The following is an 18,517-nucleotide window of genomic DNA, read 5'->3' on the forward strand; positions in this document are numbered from 1 at the left end:
TTTCAAATTTTGGAGCTGGAATAAAGTGAAATAGCAGCAAAAGGTAAAGAAAACCTGCTGAATTTCTTAAATGGAGTGGAAGTGGAAGCCATAGAAGTTGAAACATTCAAGATACTGTGATAGAAGAAGCTTCATTGTGAATATTGACTGTGAGTCAAGTGTCAACATCTTGAAAAAAACTGGGAGGGTATTCAGGAGAGTAGCAGCTATAAGGATTGGGACAGAATAGTAATATCAGATGGAATTAATTTCAAAGGTTACCTTGACCAAGTCTTTCCAATTGGAAGCTCAGCTTTCCTCATCTATAAAATAAGAAGCTTGGACTAAATGACCTCTGAAGTCTGATCCTTACAATTTTAGATTTAAGCTCCTATGAAGAAGAGTTGTTGCATAATGGTGGTTAAATCAACAAGTATTTATTAGGTTTATTTAATAATTTATATGAGTATATTTATTAAATATCATTTAATTAGTTATTATTACTGTACTTCATTTATTATTTATTACTATAATTTTTACTGGGATTGCTGGCAAAGCAAGTGTTTTAGAGTTGGCAGGGAAAGGCAAAGAATGAGAAAATTCATAAGCCAAGGGAGGAAGAAAGGAGTGATCAGCATTAGAAGGAGAAATAGAAATATAGAATCCTCATGGAAAAGTCAGATTTTGGTTACTGTGAGAAAGTGGAACAAATGTAAGAGAAAGAAAAGGAAGGGAAGCTTGTTAAAAAGGAAAGGGGGAGTTTCAAGAGTCCCAATGGAAGTGATAGATGGGGAGAATAGAACCTAAGAGAATTGAGTTGGAGTGAATTAGGACAAAAGTACAGGAAAGTAGCAGAGTATTGTCTCCCATGGGGGGAAATGAGTTCTCTAAGGAATAAGGGGCACCTTGATTGCACGGTGAATAGAGTGGTGGGTTTGGAGTCAGGAAGATTCATCTTCTTGAGTTCAAATCTGACCTCAGACACTTAGTAACTGCAATTTGGGGCAAGTCACTTAATCCTGTTTGTCTCAGTTTCCACATCTCTAAAAGGAGCTAAAGAAGGAAATGGCAAATCATTCTAGCATCTCTGCCAAGAAAACCCTAAAATGAGGTCACAAAGAATAAATGCAATTAAAATGATAGTAACCAAAGGAGTAAATAAGAAGAAGCTTATAAGATTTAAACAGTTTCAAGTTTCATTTATGAAAGAGTACTACCTACAGGTTAGCCCTCAATGAGTGAATTCTTCCCTTATTTTAATTAACCTGATTTGTATCCTGGTACTGTGGCAGGAGGAGAATAAAGTTAGATGTAGGTTTCTGTCCACTGGTCTTGCCATGGCAAAGATCTCTGAAACAGACAACCTCATGATGTCAACATTGAAAATGTCCTTCCCTGCCCAAATTAGGTACCCCTATATGTCTAGAAAGAATTCTATTTTTAAAGAATAGGTTCATTGAAAACAGAAAAATGTTCTTATATCAAAGTTCCATTTTCCAGCCAACTCCAAAACTTGAGGCAGAAGAAGATGATCCATGCAGGCACTCTCTACTGCCCTTTTTCCCCTTTTCCTTCTTTCTTTCCTTTTCCTTTTTCTCTTCTTTTCTCTAATAATGAATTTCAATTATATTTCTCTACTATTGTATTTCTTTTTCCTTCTTTCTTTAACAGTCCTTAATCTTCCCATGAACACAATGGAAGAATAACTTAAGATCACTTTCTATGAAAAAGTGGCTTAAGAACATTTCTTAGGTTTGAGAAAAGAGTATATCTCTGGCAAATCCTTAAACATATAAAGTATTCTAAACAGGTTTGGGAGGTTCTAATTGACACCTATTATTCTATGTTGGGTTCTGTGATATAACCTATCAAGCAAAATGGAGAGAAGCAGCAGAAAGGCTTTTTCAATATTGTTTCCTGCTGAAAACATACGCTGACAGTTTTTTTTTAAAGGGTGAAAAAGAAAGGAAACAAGCAATTATTAGGCTCCTAATATGTGTCAGGTACTGTAGTAAGTACTTTACAAATATTATCCCTTTTGATCCTAGTAACAACCCTGGGAGAGAGGTATTATTATTATATCCATTTTACAGCTGAGAATACTGAGGCTGGAAGAGTGACTTAACCATAACTGGTAAGTATCTGAAGTCAAATCTGAGCTTAAGTGTTCCTGATGCTGGGCGTAACACTTTATCCATTGTACCACCTAGCTATCTGATGCCCTGAGTGGGTCAGATTTTCAAAAAAGATCTGAAAATAAAGACTGAATCACATGAAAGTAGTGGAATTAAGAAGAAATAAGGTCCACAAACAAAACCAAGAAACCAAAATTAGAAGGCAAACAGAAACTGAGGGAAAATTTTATAACAAGCTTCTTTGATAAAGGCCTCAGTTCTCAAATATAAAGGGAACTGAGTCAAATTTATAAAAAAGCCATTCCCCAGTAGACAGATGACCAAAGGATATGATCAGGCAGTTTTCAGAATAAGAAATCAAAACTATCTATAGTCACATTAAAAAATGCTCTAAACCACTACTGATTAGATTTTTTAAAAAAGCAAATTAAAACAACTCTGAAGTATCTCCTCCACCTCGCCAGATTGGCCAATATGACGAAAAGAAAAATTACTAATGCTGGAGAGGGTGCAGAAAAAAATGGGACACTGAACCAGTCCAAGAATTTTGCAGAACAATTCGGAAGTATACCCAAAGAAGTAAAAAACGACATATCCTTTGACCTAGCAATACTACTATTAAATCTGTGTCCCAAAGAAATCAGAGAAAAGTGAGTGGAACAAAAATTTATGTAGCAAGTCTTTTTTTATTATAGCTTTTTATTTACAAGATATATGCATAGGTAATTTTTCATCACTGACAGTTGCAAATCCTTTTGTTCCAACTTTTTCCCTCTCTCCTCCCACCCCTTCCCCCAGATGGCAGGTTGATCAATACATGTTAAATATGTTAAAGTATAAGTTAAATACAATATATGAATATATGTCCAAACAGTTATTTTGCTGTACAAAAAGAGTCAGACTTTGAAATAGTATATAATTAGCCTATGAAGGAAATCAAAAATACAGGCAGACAAAAATAGAGGAATTGGGAATTCTATGTAGTGGTTCATAGTCATCTCCCAGAATTCTTTCCCTGGGTGTAGCTGGTTCAGTTTATTACTGCTCTATTGGAACTTACTTGGTTCATCTCATTGTTGAAGAGAGCCACATTCATCAAAATTGATCATTACATAATATTGTTGTTAAAGTAGATAATGATTTCCTGGTCCTGCTCATTTCACTCAGCATCAGTTCATGTAAGTCTCTCCAGGCCTTTCTGAAATCATCCTGCGGATCATTTCTTACAGAACAATAATATTCCATAATATTCATATACCACAATTTATTCAGGCATTCTCCAACTGATGGGCATCCACTCAGTTTCCAGTTTCTGGCCACTACAAAGAGGGCTGACACAAACATTCTTGCACATGTGGGTCCCTTTCCCTTCTTTAGTATCTCTTTGGGGTATAAGCCCAGTCATAACATTGCTGGATCAAAAGGTATGCACAGTTTGATAGCTTTTTGAACATAGTTCCAAATTGTAGCAGGTCTTTTTACGATGGCAAAGAATCAGAAATCAAAAGGATGTTCATCAATTGGGGAATGGTTCATCAATTGTAGTATATAATTATTATAGAATATCATTGGGTTCTCAGAAATGATGAATAGGATGCTTTCAGAAAAATTTGGGAAGATTCATATGAAGTGATGCAAAGTAAAGTAAACAGGACCAGGGGATCATTGTCCACAGTAACAGCAATATTGTAAGGATGATTACCTGTGAAAGACTTGACTACTCTAATCAAGACTGATCCAAGGTATTTTCAAAAGATCCATAATGAAAAAATGTTATCCATCTCCAGAGAGAGAGAACTGATAAATTCTCTGAATACAGATTAAAGCATACTTTTTAGCTTCTTCATTTTTCTCAGGATTGTGGTCTGTGTTTTCTTTTGCAACATGGCTAATATGGATTATGTTTTGTATAACTTCATTTATATATTTGACATTAAATTGTTTGCTTTTTTAAAGAGGGTAAGATAGGAGAAAGGGAGAGAATTTAGAACTCAAAATTTTTTTAAATGAATATTTAAAAACCTTTACATGTAACTGGGAAATATTTAACAAAGTAAAATGTACATTTCTTTTTTTTTCCTAAGGCAATTGGGGTTAAGTGACTTGCCTAGAGTGACACAGTTAGGAAGTGTTAAGTGTCTGAGCTCAGATTTGAATTTCTAGCTGCCCCAAGAAATATATTTCTTTTAAAAAGAAGAAATGGGCTCATCCATGTCCCATCCTTGACCTTGACTGTTCTCCAAAAACTCTGTCCTGGGCCTACTTCTTTATCTACACCCTCTTTTTCAGTGATCTCACGAATTTAAATATTTTCTCTATCAATATGACTCCAGAATCTAAATATAAATAGTCCTAGACAGTCTTCTGAGTGTCAGGACAACATTACAAGTTTGTTAGATATTTACAAATACATGTTGTCTAATAGGTATCTAGGATCCAATATGTCCAAAATGGAACTCATTTTCTTTACCCCTAAATTCATCTCTCTTTTGGACTTACCCACATCTGTCAAAAGCATCATAATTTTTCTAGTCGTGCAAATTCAGTCTCAACTTATTGATTTCACTAATCTCCTATATCCAGTCAGTTCTCTGATCTTGATTTTTCCTCTAAAACGGCTTTTACATTTGCCATTTCTCCCCACATATATGGCCATTACCCTTGTTCAAATGGCTCATTTGGACTATACTACAATAGCTTCCTAATTGGTCTCCCTGCTTCCAATCTTTTCAGTCTATTACACTTTCTCCACATAACCATCATATTGATATTTTTTAACCCCACATCTTACCAGTTCACTCCCCTATTCAAGGAGCTTCAGTGGCTCCCTTTAAGAACAAATACAAACTCTTCTGCTATCTAAATCCCTTCACAATCTGACTTTAATCTGTCTTTCCAGACTAATTTCAAATTACTACCAAATTACTACCAAGATCAAAATGTACAATAGAAAATACACAAATCGGGATGGACTACAGATGCTTTAAATAAAAAGAAAAAAGGATAAGAATAATAGAGCAATTAGTATATAGCTAAAGAAAAAATTGTAACATTCACACCTAAAACCAAGTCAGTAAAAGAATAGTTGAAGGTACCTGGAGAAACAAAGAGTGCATGTACTACTTTGAAGTCTAATTTCAGTACCCCCCAGCATCCTAATTATTTAACTTTATCCTTTTTCCAAAGCCCCAGTGTCTTCAAACAGAAAGTACAACTACTAAGTTGTACGTGAGGATTTCTGCTAACTACTTATTGATTTTTAAAAAAAACATATATTAACATTACTATATTCTCTTGCATTTTTAAAATTTTGGTTAAATAGTTCCTAATTACATTTTAATCTCACTTTAGCCTATACTGGTAGTGTTGCAATGCAGCCAGGGAGTCACCTGTTTAACATTTTTGATAAATCCAGAAATTTAGGGATTCTAATCCCAATTATGCCATGGACCTCAACCCTAGTAATATTACTTCTCTATACTTGAATTCTTCATTTGGTAAACAAAAATCATAAGAGTTCTTGTGAAATATATCTATAAGAGGAAAGAGAATATAGCCAGTGTAGCAGTGATGGCCTAGGAAAGAAGTGAAGGATCAAGAGATCAGATTTCATGATGAGAATGAAGAACACGGTTTGGAATAACAAGATAGAGGTAGAAGCAAAATAACATATTATGATCAATAGAAGAATTTCAGGGTTCATAAACATAGACGTGGAGCTCTTGTGGGTGATGGCAAGATCAAAGGCATAAACATCTCTGTGTGTAGCTGTGCTTTGGTGTCCTAAAAGAGTACATCATGTTTTTCTTGTGCAGCATGACAAATGTGAAAATATGCTTAGAAAAATTGCATGTATTTAACTTATATTGGATTCTTGCTATCAAGGGGAGGTGGGGAGGGAGGGAAAAAATTTGAAACACAAGGTTTTCAGGGATGAATATTGAAAACTATCTTTGCAGGTATCTTGAAAAATAAAAAGCTATTATAATAATAAAAGAGAATACCTCATGGGAAAGAAGTATAGTAAAGAATCTGGAGAGTAGGCTGCTGAAGGAGTTATATGTATGCTGAAGTGCACAAATAAAAATATATAAATACTACAATAAATACTGGAAGCAAACATGGCTGTTCAGCTTGCACATTATTTTTAGAGGACTAAGTTAACAGAGTTGAAGGTTATGAGTGAAAGAAGGACTTGGAGGCTTGACCACAGGGGCAAAGAAAAGTGGAGAGCCAGCTCTCTTCCACCCAAATTTCTAAATACACCAGAAATAAATAATAAATATAGCTTTAACTTGAAAAAGTTCTAAGTTTCCTTGTGGAAGAGTTGCAGCTTATGAATTATTATGAAGTAGTGCAGCATTCTACATTCCTAATGTTTCTTGTGAATGAAATCAATCATAACCATACTTGAAATCCATACTATGTTTAATTTTTTCCCTAATACATCATCTGAATTAGGACAAATTCACATTTTAAAACAAAACTTATACCAGAATAGTTGGTATTACATCTTATGAGCCCCCACCAATGTGTTCACTTATTATGAGTTGATATTAATTAGCCTGCCAGATTCTCCACAAATTGGGAGCACATTCTCCCATATATACATACAATGTGCAGGGGTAATTAGAATGAGCTTAGACACATCATTCAGCAAAAGAATATGCTTACAGATTCTAGTGCTAAAGACCTCTTTCTCCTCTTTGTGATGGTCTCATTAAGTTCCCCTTAGGCATGATATAACTTTGGGCTGAAACCCTTGTAGAATCCTCAAGCTGTCTTTCTTTAGAATGTCTAGTTTGTTCTTGACTCCCAATATAAATGTTCCCACCAACTCCAGATAATCTGGGGATATTACTAGAATCTTTATAGGAAATCCATAGTCTTGCAATGTTTTGAAGTTTCCAAGTTCCTCCTAATGTCAAAAGAGGTGGGAGGAGAGAAGAAATAGAATTGTTCTTGCAACACGCACACCCCCAACAATTACTAATCAGTTACCTTGGCTAAAAAATTTTTGCTGGCCCAACACTAAAATGGTTTGTCCTAAATTGGTCTTTTATCCAGGCACCAAAGAAATAGATGAAACCTTAAGCAATTCCAATACACTTTCTGTGATTATTTCATTTCATACAATATCTTGACGCACTCTACCCCTTTCTGATTTGGTTAAATTGTTTGCAATTCTTTTAAGGCTTTTGAGTACCAAATACAAACTATCATACAAATTCAACCAACAGTGTTTTTCAACATTTATTATCTTCCGAGCAGAATTCTTAACAATGCAGAGTACATTCACTTCTCTCTCTGGTTGCTAACAGATCTACTACTCCTACCAACCTGAGTCAATAGGGGACATGAGGTTAGAAGAATCAGGACAGAAACTACAAGAACTTGCCTTTCTCCATGTTACTCCTTACTCCTTCACTGGCTCCTGGATGGAGCCAGTCTGATCCTATACTATTTATTATTGTGGTTGTTGTTAGGTTTTTAGTTTTTTGTTTGTTTGGGGTTTTTTGTTTTTTTTTGAAAGGCAATTGGAGTTAAGTGACTTGCCCTGAGTAACATGGCTAGTAAGTTTTAAGTGTATGGGACCAGATTCAAATTGACTCCAGAGTCAGACTCTAGAGCATCTAGCTGTCCCAATATTGTTTTAACTATTTTAACATGTGATGTAATGCCCAAGAAACTGATGCAAGATAGAGATTAGAGAGTTTTTAATAATTTATTTGGATTTCTGAGAGGGAGAGATTGTGCTGGAGGCATAATGTCCAAAGCATCCAGCAGCCAATGTGAGTTCTCAATGACATATATACACACGTGGCTCAGCTACAGGGATAGACAGAGGCAGGGGTGGAATCAGAGCACTGAGAGCTGGGAACAGACTATCAGTCCGGGTCTGACAGGGTGGGCGGAGGCACCAGACATTCTGATAAGTTGGGATAAAGAAGGAATGACAGGATAGGGAGTAGGACCATAAATTCTAACAAACTGGGAGTTAAGGATGTATCCAGTTTAGAGCCAAGAAGTTTGCTGGCCCAACACTAAAATGGTTTGTCCTAAATTGGTCTTTCATCCAGGTACCAAAGAAATAGATGAAACTTTAAGCAATTCCAATACACTTTCTGTGATTATTTCATTTCATATAATAACTTGACACACTCTACCCCTTTCTGATTTGGTTAAATTGTTTGCAATTCTTTTAAGGCTTTTGAGTACCAGATACAAACTATTATACAATTATTCAACTAACAGTGTTTTTCAACATTTGGACTCCCCCTTATCTTGAGCTTACACATTGACAATTTATAACCTCTGAGTTATATCAGTTTTAATGAACCAGAGGAGGAGGGTTTGCAACTAAGGGGATTGAGGCAGAACAATTAGGGAAACTGAGGCAGAACAATAAAAGGGAACTATGGCACAACAGTGATAGATCAGGTCTCTTCAGATAAATAGTTCTAGTTTGACATTACAATGAAATGAGACAAAGGAAATCAATTAAGAAAAAGAGGTTTATTTAGCTGTGGTGAGTTGGGGAGGGAGAATATTCAGCAAGGATATATTATTGGTTCAGTTGAATACCTACTTCTGTGTTACTGTCATGGGACCTACAGTCAAAAGCCTGGAAGAGGAGGGGTAGCTAGGTGGTGCAGTGGGTAGAGAACCAACCCTGAAGTCAGGAGAACCCAAGTTCAAATCTAGCCTCAGACACTTAACACTTCCTAACTGTGTGACCCTGGACAAGTCGCTTGATCTCCATTGACTTGGGGAGAGGGGGGGAAAGCCTGAAAAACGTTTAGCAGTGACTCTGTTTGCAGATATTTTTTTTGTACCTACACTACCAAGAAGCTATAAGAATGTCCTAAAGTTCCTCTGAGCTAATTAAGGCCTTAAGATAATTTCAATATTTTTCAAGGAAAATTTATTTTCATGAGGCAAAACCTCAAGATATTGCTCTTACCACATAAGAAAAAAATTAAAACTTCAATTTCAGAAAGTGAATCATAAAAGAAAAAGGGGAAAGGATCTATGGGTACAAAAATATTTATAGCAGTTCTATTTGTGAAGGCAAAGAATTGAAAATTGAGGGAATGCCCATCAATTGGAGAATGGTTAAACAAGCTGCTGTATATTGATGCAATAGAATATTCTTGTGCTACAAGAAATGAAAGCAGGTGAATTTCAGAAAAACCTGGAAAGACTTACATGAACTGATATAATGTGAAGTGAGTAGAACCAGGAGAGCAATATACAAGTAACAGCAACAGAATGCAATGATCAACCATGATTAGCTTAGCTTTTGTCAGCAGTCCAATGATTGAAGCCATTCTAAAAGACTCATGATGGAAAATAAAATTCAAAGAACTGGTAGAGTTTGAATGCAGATGGATACTAATTTCACTTTATTTTTTTCATAGCTTTTTTCCTTTTGCTCTATTTCTTCTTTCATAACTATGACTAATATGGAAATATGTTTTACATGATTACACATATAAAACCTATATCAAATTATTTTCCATCTTAGAAGGAGGGTGGCTACAGAGGAAGGGAGAAAATTTAACTCAAAATTTTATTTTCAAATGTTAATGCATGAATGGTTTTTGGTATGTACCTTTGAAGAACCTTGTATTTCAGGAGTTTTCTCCCTCTCTTCCCCTCAATCCTCCCCCCAACCTCTCCCCTAGATGGCAGGTGGTTCAATATATGTTAAACATGTAGACACCCATTCTTACAAGAATAAAATAAATCTTTCTTCCATTCAAAAAAAAGTTTAAAATTCTCTTTATGTGCAATTGGAAAACATAAAATGCTATTTACAAGGAAAAAAGAAAAGGAACAATGATCTAAGGAAAGAGGCTTTAGGCCCTTTCCATTGGAGGCCAATAGATAATAAATATTTCTTGGTTCATTATCCCAGATAATACTATCTTTCTCCATAGGAGTTCTAAGGGTAACACTGAAGTATTTTTCTCTAATGTCATCAACTTCAGTCCTCATTCTAATGTGGTCTACTTCACTGTAGCTACCAGTCACTAGCTGCTCCAATTCCATTTAACCAAGATTAACAGAGATTACTCAATAGTAACTGACAACAGCAACCTAGTGCTTGATAAATCCAAAGATCCAAGTGTTAGAGGTAAGAACTAACCATTTGACAAAAATTGTTGAAAAAACTAGAAAACAATTTGGCAGAAACTACAGGTAGATCAACATTTCATACTATATACCAAGATAAAGTCCAAAATGGATAAATGATTTAGACATAAAGGGTGAAATCATAAACTCATTTTGAAGCTATAGCAAGACACAAGTATAAGCATTTCTCCTAACACTTCAGGGGCTCTCCTAAACCACCTTGATCTACAGGGAGAATGGGTTCAAATCTAATACACTTTCTATATAGCATTGTTTAATCAAGTTCACATCCAAAGGTAGCATCACTCTAAAATGAGTTCCAATCTAAGTTACTAGACTACATTCCAAATATCGTTATTCACTCCTAGCTGCCAGACTGGCTAAAAAGCATTGCATGGAATTCACTCTTGGAGTCCAGAACCTAAGACAATTAACACTCAGTCTTTTAAAACCCATAAAGTCATACTGCAGATGAATCTCTTTCACATAAAACTTAAGGGGAACAGCCTATAAAAAAATACAGAAGCAAGAGATGGCATCTTGTGAACAGATAGCAAATAGAAGTTACACTAAAGCACATAATATATGAGGGAGAACAATATGCAATCAGCTTGGAAAAATAATCTAGAGTGAGATTGTGAAGATATTAAAATGTCAAACAGAAAAGTTTGCATTTTATTTTAATGGCAATGGGGAGCCTCTGAAGCTTCTTGAGCTGAGGAATAACGTCACATTGTACTTAAGAAAAATTGATTTGACTCACAGAAATTATCAGCATTTCTAAATACCACCAACAAAACCAAGCAGCAAGAGAGAGAGAATTTCCATTTAAAATAATTGCATACCATTTAAGACACTTGAGAGTCTACCTGCCAAGATAAATCAAAGCAGTATATGAACATAATTACAAAACACAAAATTTTAACACAAAAACAGATATAAACAACTGAAGAAATATTAATTGCTCGTGGGTAGGCTGACAATGACAATTCTACCTAAATTAGCTGATTTATTTAGTAACATGACAATCAAATTATCAAAGAATTATTTAATAGAACTAGAAAAATAGTAAAAATAAAATAGAAAATTAGAAAAATTCATTTGGAGAACAAAAGGTTGAGAAAAACAAGAGAATAATGTGGGGGGGGAGGGGGAAGGAGGCCTATCAGTATCAGAGTTTAAACTATAATACAAAGTAGTAATCAATCTTGCACTGACTAAGAAATAGAGTGATGGATCAATGGAATAGATTAGGCACACAATACTCAATAGTAACTGACAACAGCACCCTAGTGCTTGATAAATCCAAAGATCCAAGTGTTAGAGGTAAGAACTGACCATTTGACAAAAATTGCTGAAAAAACTAGAAATCAATTTGGCAGAAACTAGAGGTAGATCAACATTGCATACTATATATCAAGATAAAGTCCAAAATGGATAAATGATTTAGACATAAAGGGTGAAATCATAAATAAGTTAAGGGGGAGGGTATGAAAAAATTTGCCCATCAGATCTATGGATAATGGAAGAGTTTATGACCAAAAAAGAAATATAGGGGATTATGAGAAGAAAAATAGATATTTTTGATTATATCAAATTAAGAAATTTTGTACAAACATAACTAATGCAACCAGAATTAGAAAGAAAACAGGAAAGTGGTCAAAGGGGAGAATTTACAAGTCTCTCTGAAAAAAAGCCTCACTTTTCAACTATATGAAAAAGACCTTACTTCTCAACTACGCAGGGAACTGAATCAGAATGATAAAAATAAGAACCATTCTCCAATTAATAAATGGTCAAAGGATATAAACAGGTATTTTCCAAAGAAGAAATCAAAGCTATCAATAATCACATTAAAAAATGCTCCAAATCACTACTGATTAGAGAAAAGCAAATTAAAACAACACTGAGAAATCACCACATCCCATCATATTAGTTAACATTGAGACAGAATAGGAAAATTATAAATGCTGGAGGGGAAGTGGGAAAGAAAATGGGACACCAATACACTCTTAACAGAGCTATGAACTGGTCCAAACATTTTGAAGAAGAATTTGGAAGTATATCAAATATATAAAATTGTGCATACCCTTTGACCTAGCAATACTACTACTACATCTGTATCCCCAAAGAAATCAAAGAAAAGTATAAAATATAAAGAATCTAATTGTTCAATGGTATTGATAGCAGCTCTTTTTATTTTTTGATCACAAAAAGTTAGAAATTGAGGGGATGCCCATCAACTGGGGAATAGCTGAGTAAGTTGTTGTATATGATTATGATGGAATACTATTATGCTATACAAAGGGAAGAATAGTTTGCTTTCAGGAAAAACTGGGAAGACTTACATGATCTGATACAAAGCGAAGTGAGCAGAAAAAAGAGAAGATTTTATATAGTAAGAGCAACATTGTGGGGATGATCAATTGTGAAAGATTTTCAATAATTCAGGCAAGGGATGGGGATTTTTTTTCTCCAAAGGTAACTGAGTTTAAGTGACTTGCCCATTATCACAAAGCTAGGAAGTGTTAAGTATCTGAGGCCAGATGGAACTCAAGTCTTTCTGACTCCATGGCCAGTGCTCTAGAGATCCACTGTACCATCTAGCTGTCCTCAAGAGATAGGGTTGGGCCACAGATTGTGGTATCAATAGTGAGAAGAGAATTCAAAAGTTGATGAGGAGATAGAATTAACAACTGATTGGATATGGAAAGTGAATAAGATTGAACAATGGAAGATTACTTTATAGGCTGAAAACCAGTGTGCCTGAAAGAATAATGGTGCGCAGTGGTACAGAGATAAAGAAGTTAAAAAAGTGAGTTTAGGGAAGAAGATAATGAGTTTAGTTTTGAAGAGGTTGAGTTTGAGATGTCACTGAAATGTCCATGTGGTGATGTCCATTAGGCTATTGGAAATGTGGGATTAGAGTTCAAAAGGGAAATGAAAACTGAATATGTAAATTTGACAATATTATACACAGATATGATAATTAAATCCTCGGGAGCTAATGAAATCACTAAAAGAAATCATTCAGATTCAGTCAGAAAAATTAAAAACTAAAATCAGAAATAAAAAGATAGTAAAAGACAAACTAACTTTACTCAATAAGTTGAGCCACCAAGCCTAGATGAACTCTATTTCAAGATACTTAAAAATCTAGTAGATGTGATTGTTTTCTCTCTTGGTGATCTTTTAAAAAATTGTGAAGAACAGGAAAGGTCTTGCAAGACTGGAAATGGGCTAAGGTTGTCCAAGTTTTTAAAATATGAAATGGAATATAGTCTCTGAATTATAAGAAGATGAACCTGATTTCAATTCTTTACCAGAAAAAATTTAGGACATATTATCTAAGAAATGCTTTATGAATATTTGGGGGTGAAGTATCCCTAAGAACCAATATGACTCCAGTCAGTCAATAATCCTCTATTAAGCATTAAGTACAAGCAGAAAGAAAGAAAGAAAAAGGAAGGATGGAAGGATGGAAGGAAGAAAAGAAGGAAGGAAGGAAGGAAAAGAAAAATCTGTATTATTAAGGAGCCCATGGTTAATGGAAGAGATAACGTGAACAATTTTATACATATAAAACATATGTATATAGAGTACTTAGAAGATGATGTAATAAGACATTAATTGCAGGTTTGATCAGAAACAGCTTCCTTCAGAAGGTAAAATTTTAACTGTCTTAAAGGAAGGTGAAGTTGTGAAGAGAGTACCTTCATTCCCACTATAAAGGACAGCCAATAACAAGACATGGGATAGTGTATCTCAATAAACAGTCAGGTCAGCGTTGCTAGATCTTAGTAAAGATTGTGGAGAAGAAGAAAGTGTAAGAAGACTGGAAATGCAGGAAAGGTAAAGGGCTCCTTTTTTGACATTAACTAGACTGGTAACTATAGATAAAATTTACCTGAATTTCAGCAAAATATGTGGCAAAGCCTTTTAGACTATTCTTATGTACAAGATGAAGCATTATGGATTAAATGAGGTGCAGTTAGCAAATGGCAAAAGACTAGATCCAAAAAGTAGTAATTAATGGATTCTTATCAACTTAAAATGGAGTGCCCCAGAGATCTGCCCTTTGCCTTGTATTCCTTAATGTCTATATCAATGGAGATAGCATACTTATAAAATTGCTGATGACACAAAATCGAAGGCATGACTACCTTAATGGATGACATTCAGGATCCAAAAAGATTATTGAAAACTACGCACTGAATCTAATAAAACAATAGTGGTAAATATAGAGATTTTGTTGAAAAAATTTGCTACACAAATACAAGATAAGGAAAACTTCATAAAAACAATGTATGGTTTTTTTTAAGTTGAGTTTTTTGGGGGAGAAGGAATTAAAGGACTTCAAGCTCAATTTCAACAGTGATATGTGAAAATTAATTTTTTAAACGATAATTCAATCCTAAACTGCATTAAGAGGGATATGTTCAAAATTAGGGAAATTTCCACTATATTCTGCCTTGCACTGACCATCATCTGTGTCATTCTCTGGCTATCATGTTTTTGGAAAGGTATTTATTAGTTGAGCATCCAGAAATTGGAGATCACAATATTGAGGGGAAAGAAGGCCATAGCACATGAGAACTAATTAATTTCAGAAACATAGCCTGAAGAAAAGAAGACTTGTGATCATAGATTGAAAGTTGTAAAGAACCTCAGAGGTCATCTACGACAATGCTCTTATTTTCAATTCAGAACCTCCAAAATACTCTTACCCTTCTTGGCAACATGGAAAAGATTTCATTTGTCTAAGAACAACAGCTTCCCCAAATCATCCAATAGTAAACATTACTTTCCTTGTTGAATAAATGGAGAAACTAGATCTTAAGCAACAGATCCAGTTCACTCAAAGCAAAGGGGATAAGGTTGGGGATTTTGTGACTGTGACTTGACCACTCCGCTTAAAAAGAGGGTCCTTTATGGAGAAAAGAAAGCTAGTGTTGACTCTGGTCCTACAGTTCAATGAATATAAGAACTTAAATCTCTTTGTACAAGAAATGCACATGGAGCTGATAAAATTGTGAAAATAGATTTACATGATAACAATTATTTGAAACCATTTACAGGCAAGGTAAATTTTTAAAGTAATTATCAAAGCAGGAGTGGGTGTTAGAGCTCCCATCACTGTGGCAGCTTTTTCCATATCCACTATTTTAAGATACACCCCCAGTTTTCAGTCCCTCCCCAAAAAGAAACACCAATATCACCCATAGAGAAACACAAGGGATCCATGCTTGGATAGATGCCAAAACATAAGCCTTATATTCTATGTACATTATATTCATTATAACACATCTATCATTTATTCAGTGTGTGACTTTTGCATGCCCTTTAGACAATCTTATTTTTTGACTGGCATTAGCATTATATTTTTCTCAATGTGAGATTATCTCAAAATGGGTGCCCCTTGTGAATACCTAAAGATGTCCTGAAAAAATTGAAGACTTTATCATGGAGCCTTTTACCTCCTCCTAATATAAATGTCAGGGTGAATAAGGGAAGCCCTCTACACAAAGTATAAGAAAGCAAAGGGCTAACAGTTGGTCCCAAAACTACCTTTTATGATTCAGAACCATACTTCCTCTTACCCTTAATCTACTGTGGAGTGGATTTGTTTAAGGGATCACATGTGCAATATGAACTGGGCAATCTGCCTATCTTTCTTAGGGAAAAGGTGCTGAAGCAAAAGTGCAGTGTCTTCAACCCTTTAAATTTGCATACTTGAATGTCAAAGGAAAATTAATCAAGAGGGGTGCATTGTTGGAGATTTAGAGGATTGAAAAAAATGTCTCTAAGTTGTGAATTTTGCATCCAGATGCAGAACTCATGACATGCCACAGCCACTGTTAACTGAACACTCTCAAGATCTTGATTCTACATTCCAAAGCCACAGTCCACACCACATTGGAACTCTCCTTTTAAGATTCCTAAATAATTGCTCTTCCTTACAGGAACTTGAATTCTCTGACTCCTGGGCTCTCCTCGCTTTGAGATTCAAGGGCAAACCGACTCAGCTTCAGAAACCAGAGGTGCTTGCATCTCCTGGAAGCCTGAGCTGCCTGCAAAGGAAGGTAATCATATCTCCCCCTCCCCAGTAGCGCACCAACTACTCAAACCAGAGCGCTTTACCTTCCATTCCTGGGAGATGCGATGGGAGCAGCAGGAGCCAAGCACCATGTCAATCGGTCTATGTGTCTGTCAGTCCGGACAGACAGCCGGTCTCTCCCGGACTCTGCGCTGGGCTCCTCTTATTAGCCCGGCTGTGTCCAATCACAAGGGGCATATATGTTGTCATTGCACCCAACCTCCTACCGTTTCATACTCACCATATCATAGACATTCAAAATCACCGGTTCATTTGCCATCGTTGATTGTAGAGAATATTGGGGGCAAATATTATTTTCCCTTCCCGTTGCAGCGTTGCCCCCCTCCCCCAGGTACTGTTTGGGCTTTGCCCTCAGCTATATGCAAAAGAACTCCTCATCGTACGACTTCCAAAGAAACTTGCATGAGGAGGAAAGGGGGGCTTTGGGGGTCCAAAGTTGTTTTTTTCTTGCACCCCCACACACACAACAGTACAAACACACTCACACCAGGATTCTTCCTAACACTGCGGCTCATCGGGGTTTCTGGACTTAACGGTGCACCATCCAATCTTGTAATCCAGGGAGAAGTAAAAAAAAAAAAAAAAAAAACAAAAAGCAAAAACCTAAAAAAGCAAAAGTCAAGGCAATTGCAGGGAGCTCCAAACCCTAGCTCTGTCTTGCTACGTATGTCCACAGAACACAGGAGAAAGATGGGGGAGGTGGAGGCGAGAGAGAGGAGAGGAGAGAAGGTTCTATCAGGAATGGTAATAGGAGGAAAATGGAGTAGACTCTAGGCAAAGTACACATTTAAAATGATGCATGAAACCCCGAGCAGTTTAAAGGGCTCTACACTCAGCAGGCAGTTCCCCTGATTGGAGTCGAGAGTCCTCAGATAGGCTCCAAGTCTCAGCTTGTAGCAGGCAGGAGGCTCTTAATCATAGGTGCCTAAAATTTTTCTACCGTTTCTGATTTCGAGGCAGTTCTCTTTAAAAAGCCAGAAACATGCATTTGAATATAACTTAAACAAATAAGCAACACTCATTTCAGGAGGAATAATTTCGCCCAGAGCCATGAGGGTAGAGTTTGTCGGTTGTCGCCTCTCCCCAGATTTCATAGAGTCGCCTACTAGGAAACTATCCTGGAGACTGAAGCTGATCTGCTTCTATTGATAAAGGTCACCCTGGACCGACGGAAAGAAGAAAATGCATGTGTCTATATCTCTCTCTTCGTCGTCCTCCATGCCTCCCTTGTATGAGCTAGGAAGTCTGCTCAGAGTCTAAAGCCACAACTTCAGTCCAGATAGAATGGGAAGATCTGTCCAAAGTGCTTCAATTCCGTCTGCTCGACCACATAGAGCTGGAATCGGGTGGGTCCCTCCTCAGGGCAAGCTGTAGAAAGGGTTCTCTGTCATCTCCCAGCCCGCTAAGGCGCCATGTAGAGCGCCCACATTCAGGAGTTCTCCAAGGTGCTGAAATGAGCCTCTGGACTGATTTCCAGAAGCCGTGACCTGAAGTCCGAAGGTCTGCGCGGGACTTTGCTCCTTTAATTACACCTGCCTTCAGCTTCTTAAGGGCTGGAAGGAGAGAGAGATGTAAAGGCTGCCTTGCCTTGCCTTGCCTTGCAGGGCAGGATAAGGCAGGGCAGGGGAAAGAAGTAGGGGCAGCTCTATTTCCGAATCAGATCATTCCGAATGAAACATTTCCCTCCACGCCGTAGCCGAAGCGTTACTTGCAGCCGGTTCTAGACTGATGCATCTGGCAAGGGCTGGCACAGGCACAGGGCTAAGTGATTCTGGTAGTGAATGCCTCTGCTAATTGGAGAGGGAGATGGGGGAGGGGGAGTTCCCTCGTTGGACGATTCCTAACCAGTGACACCCACTGGCAATTAAAATCTGAACCAGAGGAGAATCAACTGTGAAACCATTGCGGTAAATTTCTTCCTGCTCCCGCTCCCTCCTCAACCCCCCACCGCCCCCTCCTTTTTCTTTAAAGGGAATAAAAAAGGTAGAAGGGATGTGGAAAGAGAAGGAAAGGAAAGAAGGAGAAGGCGAGGACAGGAAGGGTCTCTGTATTCAATGGGGAAAAATTTTTAAATTGAGGATAGGCTGTAGGGGGTGGCAGCCTTCTCTTTAATGTTGAAGCAGTGAAGATTTTGGCTGTAGTAGTT

The 18,517-nt window shown here is 36.6% G+C and overlaps 1 protein-coding gene across 2 annotated transcripts in view; it reads right to left on the reverse strand.

Moving 5' to 3' along the window:
* The window catches only part of LOC105750359 (deubiquitinase DESI2-like), an 89,525-nt gene extending 71,329 nt beyond the window's left edge, over positions 1 to 18,196 (reverse strand). The window contains exon 1 of one of the 2 annotated variants that reach the window (XM_031952609.1): positions 16,395 to 18,196. In XM_031952609.1, the coding sequence (XP_031808469.1) occupies positions 16,395 to 16,442 (48 nt within the window). In that variant the 5' untranslated portion in view covers positions 16,443 to 18,196. The remainder of the gene's footprint in view (positions 1 to 16,394) is intronic. The other variant, XM_031952610.1, reaches the window with a different exon arrangement.
* Between the last annotated feature and the right edge of the window lie 321 nt (positions 18,197 to 18,517).

This window comes from Sarcophilus harrisii, chromosome 2 (genome assembly GCF_902635505.1).
Source record: "Sarcophilus harrisii chromosome 2, mSarHar1.11, whole genome shotgun sequence".
Lineage (NCBI taxonomy): Eukaryota > Metazoa > Chordata > Mammalia > Dasyuromorphia > Dasyuridae > Sarcophilus > Sarcophilus harrisii.